Consider the following 9,740-nt stretch of genomic DNA (forward strand, 5'->3'; position numbering starts at 1 on the left):
TCATTTCTCACCCTGGAAGATTATAGGAAGAGAATCTTTTCATGACCATGGTGGTGGTAGTAAGCCATTTTAGAAATACATTTTTACCCTCTTGTTGTTTGAAAACAAAGTAAGAAGCCGGTTGCTTCCTATCTGAAGCCCTGTCTGCCTGTCCTCATGAGCCATTAGGCTCAGCTAAATATGTCCCTGGCCAGTATGTGAATAATCCCCACTGATTCTGAGACCTCCATCCACCACTGATGTGACATTCTTTGTGTTCAAATGTCTAGCTGACGTCTGATGCTTAAAACAGCCTATGCCTTCACCCCTCTCTGCATTGTCACAGCCTGTATCACCACTCTTAAAAGGCTATCGCAGGCACTCCCAGCACCAGTTGCTAACCGGCCTGCCCACTCTCCTCCCTGCCTGCTGCTGGCTGCCTTGAATGCCCGGTTCCCCAAGCTCCTTGTGGGTCTGACGAAGCAGGGACCATGTCTACCTTTGGCTACAGGAGAGGACTTAGCAAATATGAATCCATCGATGAGGACGAACTCCTGGCTTCCCTGTCAGCTGAGGAGCTGAAGGAGCTAGAGAGGGAGCTGGACGACATTGAACCTGATCACAGCCTCCCGGTGGGGATGAGGCAAAAGAGTCTGACCGAGAAAACCCCCACAGGGACATTCAGCAGAGAGGCGCTGATGGCCTATTGGGAAAAGGAGTCCCAGAAACTCTTGGAGAAGGAGAGGCTGGGGGAATGTGGAAAGGTAGGCTCTTGGATATTTTTCCTCAGCTATTCCCAATCCCCCAACCCCGAATCCAGGAATCTGTCTTATTTTTTTCTAATTTTTCATTCCTCATCACTTTTCTTATAATCTACCTGCTACTGAAAATTTTCTCAGGCTGAAATAGTCATCTAACTTTTATGACAACCTAATGGATTATATGAAAGATTCTTAGTTGGGGGGTCCTGTGATTGACAAGGATGGGATCTTCAAGAGGAAAATAATTCACAAGCAAAGCACGGGTTTAGATATTTTGCCAAACAAAAGTCTAATTTGAGTTATAAGTTAAGGATGTGGCATAATACTTATTTATACATATATATATATGGCAATAACATAAATGTATACGGCAGCTAAGTAAATCTATTTTCTTCTATAAAGACAATAGTGGGTAATCTGTTGCTTGGACTGTGATGGTGGCTACAATAAACTAATTCCTTTTTCCAACACCAGGAAACATGGGGTGGTGAGAAATATATGGGGCTGAGAGTCAGGGGACCTTATTTCTTATTCCTGCTCTGCACCGAAGTTGTAAGACCTTGAACAGAGAGTCATTTCTGCAGAGTTCTCTTTCATATCAATGGAGGGTGTTCTTCAGACACCATTTTGAGATTTTTAGGTTAAAGACTTTCCTGAGAAAATGCATGTGTGCTTGTGTAAACATACAAAATTTTACATAGAATTTCAAAATGATGGCACACATCCTGAAACCCTCCTAAGGCTCCAGGTTAAGCATCCCTGCTAGGATGATCTCTAAGATTCCTTCCTATTTTATAATGGTGATTCTGAGGCCGGAAAATGCATTTATATTAGAGGTCAGGTCTATTAAGCTCTTGTTCTCTGCCCAGGAAATAGTTAATTTGAATTTGTCAAATAAATCATTCACAGAAGGAAGTTCAAAAGACTAAGCTCTGGAAAGATAGTTATGGCAATAAGAATATAAAAATAACAAATTCCTGAATTTGTGGAAGAACACTGGTCAGGAGCAAGAGTTTAAAACCTGTGTGCTCTACTGGAATCATCTAAGATCAAAATGGCCTGAAGCCAATGGCAAGGCTTTCATAGTACTAATCCAGGAACTGTTAGATGATCTTGATGATAGAGTGTGTGGGCCACATTTGTAGCAAGATATGTGTGAGTTTTGTCCATGTCAATCATTGCAGAATGGGCCACCAGAATCAGGCCAGGGTTCGCCAAGGCCACAGTGGCGACCTGCATTGAGGGTCTGAAGGTGGTGGTGAAAAGGAAGGATACACAAAATGGGCCAGGATTTGGGTTGGTCAATTCTTCCACAAACGTAAGGTCTTTTTTTTTTTTTTTTTTTTTGATGTGGAAATGTGTGTCTGAAATGTAGTCAAATATAGGAAGTATCACATTTTCCTAACAGTTCAAGATTTTCCCTAATAAAAAAGATTAAAATTGCCTCATAATATCTAGGACAGACAGCCACTGGAGTAATCACCCAACAAAGGCATTTTAATGTCATAACGTATTCAGATGAGTGGAAAACAAAGGACAAAGCCTGTTGTCAGCTGTTGATGAAACCCACCTGCTCCTGCCAAAGGTTTTGCTGATCCCTGAGCCCTGCCAATGGCTTATCAGCTCAATTAGAGAGGCTGTGTTGTTGATGAACTTTGATTCCTTTCTCAGCTACTTAACTTTTCTCCCGCTCCCCTTTCCCTGCTGGCAAGTTGTCTCCAGAGTCACAAGGAGTGCTGAGCAGAAGTTTGCCAGTGGAGGGTGTCAACCCATTTCAACTCCAGGAAAAAGCTCAGAGCAGCTGACTGGTGGGCGGGCGGGGGAAAGGGTGTGAAGAGCAGCCCAGTACAGACCATGAGAAGGAGATGAGGGGTCATGCTTCCCAGGGGTGACAGTGGCAGTGAAGAGCAGCCCAGTGCAGACCATGAGAAGGAGATGAGGGGTCATGCTTCCCAGGGGTGACAGTGGCAGTGAAGAGCAGCCCAGTGTAGACCATGAGAAGGAGATGAGGGGTCATGCTTCCAGGCTGCTGTTGGCTGTAAATATTTATGAAAATCATGTTCAACACCTACTGAATGACAGCTTCTGCCCACCTGGACTCCCACAAACTTATCCTGCATTAAACATCTCCAAGAGGCCCTGGAGACCCAAAGGTCCAGCTCCCTGAGCTTGAGTATCTGCTGGGTGTCAGGCATAGGTGACAATAAGTACATTCACATTACTTCCCTGAACTCTCACCTTCTGGATGTGAGAAGTGAGACTGGGAGAGGTTAAGAAACTCACTTGAGATTAACAGCTTCTAGCTGAAATTCAAACCAAGTCCTGTTGGCACAAAGACTGCAGTTCTCAGAATGTGGGTACATCAGCATCGCCTGGGACCTTCCAACTCATTCTAGGGCTCCCCCAGACCAGATGAATGAAGAACTCTGAGAGTGGGGCCCAGCCCTGTGTGGCTTCTCCTGGTGCCCCTGGTGCTTTTGACATACCCTGTGGTTGGAGAACCGCTCAACTCTACTGCAGTTTCCTTGAGACTGTCTATCCCAGGGATTTAATGATTTGTCTAAAATCAACCAGCTCTTTTTGAGGCTTCCCTGGTAGCTCAGCAGTAAAGAATCTTCCTGCCAATGTGGGGGACATGGATTCGATCCCCGAGTGGGGAAGACACTCTGGAGAAGGAAATGGTAACCCACTCCAGTATTCTTGCCTGAAGAATTCCACAGACAGAGAAGCCTGGTGGGCTATAGTCCATGGGGTCACATCTTTGTGACCACATGTAGGACACGACTTAGTGACTAACACAACAAACAAAACCAGCTCTTAATGGGTAGAACCAGAACCAGAATGGGAAACCACGCTTACTGCCTCCTTCTTCATGTAATGGTGCCAGGGAAGTAATGAGGAGCAATGGCTGGCCACCCTCTTCTTGTTGCCGTATTTATTCCTTAAGTGTACCCATATTCGCTTCTCCCTATCTCCCCCTTCGGTGCCTCAAGCTTCCCTGCCTCACCCCACCCCTGACCTTTCCACCCCCATTCTTGGAAGTGTTAGTCAATCGTGTCCCACTCTTTGTGACCCCATGGACTGTAGCCCACCAGGCTTCTCTGTCCATGGGGATTCTCCCGGCAAGAAAACTAGAGCGGTTGCCATTCCCTTCTTCAAGGGATCATCCCAACACAGGGATAAAACCCAGGTTTCATGCACTGCAGTCATTCTTTACCATCTGAGCCACCAGGGAAGGCCTTGCAAGGATCTGGGTTAACTCCAGAGCAGTTGTAGATAAGTGATCCGGAACACTGCAGTCAGTCCAAATGAGAGAATTATTTTGAAAGTGGGCAGTGATTGCTTTAACATCATTCTTCCTTCTTCTCTGGATACCTTTCTCCCTTCTGCTGTTCTCTGAGATGTCCCCCGACTAGAGTGGCTAACCATCTTGGCTTGTCTGGGACTGTGTAGATTTTAGAATGCAAAACTGTTTGCTGGAATACCTTTCAGCCCTGGGGCAAACCAAGACAATCAATCACCTTCCTCCCATCCACCCCATCTGTACTCTTCTCCAAGACCTCCCCTGACTCAGAGGCTGTTATGCTGTGTTGTATCAGTTGCTCAGTCATGTCCGACTCTTTGTGACCGCATGGACTATAGCCCACCAGGCTTCTCTGTCCGTGGAATTGTCTAGGCAAGAATACTGGAGTGGGTTGCCATGCCCTCCACCAGGGGGATCTTCCCAACCCAGGGATCGAACCCAGGTCTCCTGAATTGCAGATGGATTCTTTACCAACTGAGTCACAGGGAAGCCTGAGGCTGTTAATACCAGAGGCTGTTAACCAATGCCAATTTAGAGCTACTCAGTTAACAAATTTTACCGAGCCCCTACTACCTGCTGAGCACTGTGTGAAGTGAGAACAGACATGATCCTTTTTGTCACCCTGCAAACAGTTTTTTGGGAGAAAAAAAAAACAAATAATTAAAGAGATACTTTATTGGAGGAGTTACAGCATCATGGGATCACATCACAAAGATAATTTGAGGAGATGTCAAAGAAGGCTTTCTGGAGGAAATGTCATTGAGATATCACAGGACAACTCATTGCTGGATAAGAGTTTCAGATATGATCTCTGCAAAGATATTTAACAGAAAAACATTTCTTGCAGATAAAGCCTAAAGGTCTTTGAAAAACTAGAGGGGTACCATTTAACAGTGGTGTGACAGGCAGTATACCTTGAATTTTGAGACAGGCTCCTTTTCTCCAAATACTGAAACAGCTAAACACACACACACACACACAGACACACACAGACACACACACACACACACACACACACACACACACACAGTGTCACTCTCCCTTCTGCTCCTGAACAAGTGAGTAAATTAAGACTGGACAAGCCATCCCAGGAGTGGCTGACCCCTTCCCCAGGCCATCACTTGGTGCCTGCCACTCCAAACAAGCGGATAACTGGAGGCTATTTTGTGACAGCAACTGGGCAAACAAACCTGGAGACCAGCGCAGTGTTTTCCAAAGCTCATTCCACGTGCCTCGGGCAGCAGGAGGCTGGGGTCAAAAACATTCCCATGTAGAAGGAAGAATTCTGGCTTTGGGGACAGGAAAGGGTCTCCGGGCTTTAGAGAAACTAAAGGATTAAGAAGATAGCATTAGGGAAAATTGGACTCTGTCAGCAATTGCCAGATTTTTATTTTATCAGAAAAGGTAGCGAGGCAAAGAATAAAGGGGGGGGGGGGCTCAGCTGAACTTCTCAGTACAAAATCTTGTAAACAGGAAAGACCAAGATGAAGTGAAATTGTGTTTGACTGAAAGTTTTTCATAATTGATGCCTGGTAAATAATTTAAGACCATCAGGCTGAGGCAGTGGCTTGCTTCAAAGATTTTTCTACTGTTCTCTGCTGTTCCATGTGACGGTTGAAATGTAGTTAGTGCCAAAGGCAATTACTTTCCCACCTCATGCCTTCTGAAGTCCCATCTCATTTAACCCAGTGATAACATGAGATTTCAAGCTGATTTGCTGCAAAGGATGACCCAAATGAGTTTCTGCATAGAGATGAGCTTTGACCTGCTCCCTTGGTTTCTTTCCTCAGAAAAAAGACAGATAGAGCCTCAGCTTCCAGGTGGTGTGGTCTCTGAAACCCCATGCCAGGCTCTACTTAGAGGGAGGTGCCCAGCCTCTGTATGCCCTGACATAGGACATGGCAGAAGGCTCTGGGCTCACAGAGACTGTAGGAGGCGGACTGGAGGAAGAATTCCTCAACATTAAGAAAGGGAACCCAAGGATTTCCCTGATGGTTCAGTGGTTAAGACTTTGCCTTTCAATACAGAAGGTGTGAGTTCGATCCCTGGTCAGGGAGCTAATATCTCGCATGCCTCAAGGCCAAAAAGCCAAAACACAAAGCAGAAGAAATAACGGAACAAAATTCGATATGAAGGCTTTTAAAAAATGGTCCCCTCAAAAAAAATCTTAAAGAAAAGAAAGGGAACTCATAAATGTGTTATGCATTTTTGTTGTCATTTGTATGTTTGGGATGGAGAAGTAAGGAAGGACAGAAGGGTGATTCCCCATGGGATGACTGACTCTGCTAAACTGTAAGTAGACTAGAAGCCAAGTCATTCAGGAGAGGGAGTGAAGAGAATAAGAATGTGATCAAGGGTTTTCCAGAGCAGAAGCTCCCGCTTATTTGTTAAACATTGGCAAAATGATGGCAAACTCTTATTCCATCAACTGAATTCTGGATATTTATTTTGACGAATACAAAAAATTTCTGCAGAATACAGAAAAAACTGGTGAAAGTTATGCAAGGAAATGCTAACCCTGGTCACCTGAACTAGGGAGATTAGCTGCTGGAGACGAACTTTTTATTCTTAGAAAGTTTTGTCTTACTTGCTTGTGTGTTACTTTTTAAAGAATTTATTCAGATATAATTGACATATCACATCGTGTGAGTTTTAGAGGGACCACTGTGATGATCTGATGCATGTATATAATGCAAAACCAGGTGTTACTTTTGTAAAATGTAACAATGTGCTTAAAACGGCAAACCTCATGAGGATACTCTGCCCTTCAGGTTGCAGAAGAGGACAAAGAGGAGAGTGAGGAAGAGCTTGTCTTTACAGAATGTAACAGTGAGGTTTCTGAGGATGTATACACGGAAGAGGAGGACGAGGACGAGGACGAGGAGGAGGACAGCGAAGGAGAGGAAAGAACAGGTGCGAACGAGGAAGGGATGAACGGACCTGTGCATTCCGATAGTGTCCATTCTGACAACGCGAGGCCAAAGACATTTAAAAGTCAAATCGAAAACATACATCTGACTAACGGCCACGGTGGAAGGAACACGGAGTCCCCCCCGGCTGCCATTCACCCCTGCGGGAACCCCACAGTGATCGAGGATGCTCTGGAAAAGATTAAAAACAACGACCCCGACACCACGGAAGTCAATCTGAACAACATCGAGAACATCACTTCGCAGACCCTCGCCCGCTTCGCCGAGGCCCTCAAGGCCAACACGGTGGTGAAGACCTTCAGCCTGGCCAACACGCGCGCCGACGACAGCGCGGCCAAAGCCATCGCGGACATGCTCCGGGTCAACCGGCACATCACCAGCGTCAACATCGAGTCCAACTTCATCACGGGCAAGGGCATCCTGGCCATCATGAGGGCGCTGCAGCACAACCCCGCGCTCACCGAGCTGCGCTTCCACAACCAGAGGCACATCATGGGCAGCCAGGTGGAGATGGAGATCGTCAAGCTGCTGAGGGACAACACCACGCTCCTGAGGCTGGGCTACCATTTCGAGCTGCCAGGACCAAGAATGAGCATGACCAGCCTCTTGACCAGAAACATGGATAAGCAGCGGCAGAAGCGGATGCAGGAGCAGAAACAGCAGGAGGGATACGACGGAGGAGCCAACCTTAGGACCAAAGTCTGGCAGAGAGGCACGCCAGGCTCTTCACCCTACGCGTCTCCCAAGCACTCCCCCTGGTCGTCCCCCAAACTCCCCAAGAAAGTCCAAACTGTGAGGAGCCGCCCTCCGTCTCCCGCGGCCCCGCCCCCCCCCCCCCCCCCCCCCCCGCCCCCCCCCCCGCCCCCACCCCCACCGCCACCCCCTCTTGCTCCCCAAAGGCTGCCACCCCCGCCTCCGCCTCCCCCGCCTCCGCCCCCAGAGAAGAAGCTCATCACCCGCAACATTGCGGAAGTCATCAAACAGCAGGAGAGTGCCCAGCGGGCATTACAAAACGGACAGAAAAAGAAAAAAGGGAAAAAGGCTAAGAAACAGCCAAACAATATCCTAAAGGAAATTAAAAATTCCCTGAGGTCGGTGCAGGAGAAGAAAATGGAAGACAGTTCCCGACCTTCTACCCCACAGAGATCAGCTCACGAGAATCTCATGGAAGCTATTCGGGGAAGCAGCATAAAACAGCTAAGGCGGGTAAGTAACCCAAGGGCAGGCAGGGGCGAGCACCTAGCGTAGGAGTCAGCCTCCACCGCACTCGGGTACCAAATCACCTCTCTAACACTTATCAGTATACGCCAGAGCAGGCTGCCAAATCTGGAGCATCACGAGCAGCTCACTAGAGAGCACGTTTCTGTTTGAGAGATGCGCTTGGTCCACCTTCTTGGCATCTCATTCTTTTAAGGGCCAGGCTCATCTTAAGACATTTCAACCTAAAAAAGAAAAAAAAAATCCCAATTTCCTTAATAAGAAATCAGGGTATATGTCTCCAAAACAAATTCATCACTTGACAAAAATTTTACCACCGAGTTGCAAGTGATTGGACTTCCCTGGTGGCTCAGAGGGTAAAGCGTCTGCCTGCTATGCAGGAGATTCAATCCCTGGGTCAGGAAGATCCTCTGGAGAAGGAAATGGCAACCCACTCCAGTATTCTTGCCTGGAGAATCCCATGGATGGAGGAGTCTGGTGGGCTACAGTCCACAGGGTCACAAAGAGTCAGACACAGCTGAGTGACTTTTTCCTTTTCTTTCTTTTTTGCAAGTGACTTAACACTTAATTTATAATAAAACAAAATTGAACATCACCCAGCAAAAATCTGGGTTTCCCAGGTGGCACTAGTGGTAAAGAACCCAGCTGCCAATGCAGGAGAGGTAAAAGACCTCTTGGGTTCAATCCCTGGGGAAGGTCCCCTGGAGAAGGGCATGGAAAGCCACTCCAGTATTTTTGCCTGGAGAATCCCATGGACAGAGGAGCCTGGCGGACCACAGTCCATATAGTTGCAAAGAGTTAAACACGACTGAAGCAATTTAGCACACACACACTCACAGCAATCTGAGTTCTTTCTGGAAAATACTGCTAAAGTCATACTCTACGGATATATTTTTCTTCACTTTATCATTTGCATTGTTTTTATTAAAAGAGAATCCCCTATTTTTGTAGGTGGAAGTTCCAGAAGCTCTGCGATAAGCCTGATTTTTAGAAGAGGATGCAGAATTATTCAGTTGGTATTAGATAAAATGTATTGTGAGATGTTTCTAAAATACCTTCTTCAATTTGAGATGTTCTCTGACTTTAAAAATAGCCTCACCCATTAATTCCAAAGAGAATGTTAAGAAACTACCGGCATGTTTCTTCTGTAAATATGAAAATAAACTTCTTTTTTATGTCATGAGATTTGTATTGACAAGAAGCAGTTTATTTAAATATGTTGGATGTGTTGGTAACTCTGAGCTGTAATGAGTTCATGAAATGTGCTGTTATTTTTGTAATCCTAATAAATTTGGATTGAAGTTTTTTTTTTTTAAGCGAACTAATATTTTTTGTAAGTGGATAATCACATCTGTCAGGTGTGTATGTAACTTTGCTAAATATTAAACATATTACATTCTCACCCCAAAAGAGGTTTGGGTACTAAGCATTTGCCTTTGTTTCCTCATGTCTAAGAAAATATGATCAGAGCTCTCTCTAAAGGTCCGGAATCAAGAACCCTTTTAAAGGTCTTTTTGGTAGTGAGATACTAATAAAAGCTTGGGAAAA

The 9,740-nt window shown here is 45.8% G+C and overlaps 1 protein-coding gene across 1 annotated transcript; it reads left to right on the forward strand.

Annotated features, from left to right (window-relative positions):
• The first annotated feature begins 368 nt into the window (after positions 1–368).
• On the forward strand, positions 369–9,508 carry LMOD2 (leiomodin 2). The gene is made up of 3 exons (XM_004008025.5): positions 369–743; positions 6,816–8,180; positions 9,144–9,508. Exons 1-3 carry the CDS (start codon positions 471–473, stop codon positions 9,168–9,170), a joined length of 1,665 nt encoding a protein of 554 aa, XP_004008074.4. The 5' UTR covers positions 369–470; the 3' UTR covers positions 9,171–9,508.
• Positions 9,509–9,740: the final 232 nt, after the last annotated feature.

The sequence above is a fragment of the Ovis aries genome, chromosome 4 (genome assembly GCF_016772045.2).
Source record: "Ovis aries strain OAR_USU_Benz2616 breed Rambouillet chromosome 4, ARS-UI_Ramb_v3.0, whole genome shotgun sequence".
In the NCBI taxonomy this organism is placed as follows: Eukaryota; Metazoa; Chordata; class Mammalia; order Artiodactyla; family Bovidae; genus Ovis; species Ovis aries.

Coding starts and splice junctions, on each gene's coding strand:
- LMOD2 (XM_004008025.5), top strand. CDS start 471: ATGTCTACCTTTGGCTACAGGAGAGGACTTAGCAAATATGAATCCATC. Junction 744..6,815: donor GGCTGGGGGAATGTGGAAAG/GTAGGCTCTTGG, acceptor TCTGCCCTTCAG/GTTGCAGAAGAGGACAAAGA. Junction 8,181..9,143: donor GCATAAAACAGCTAAGGCGG/GTAAGTAACCCA, acceptor CTATTTTTGTAG/GTGGAAGTTCCAGAAGCTCT.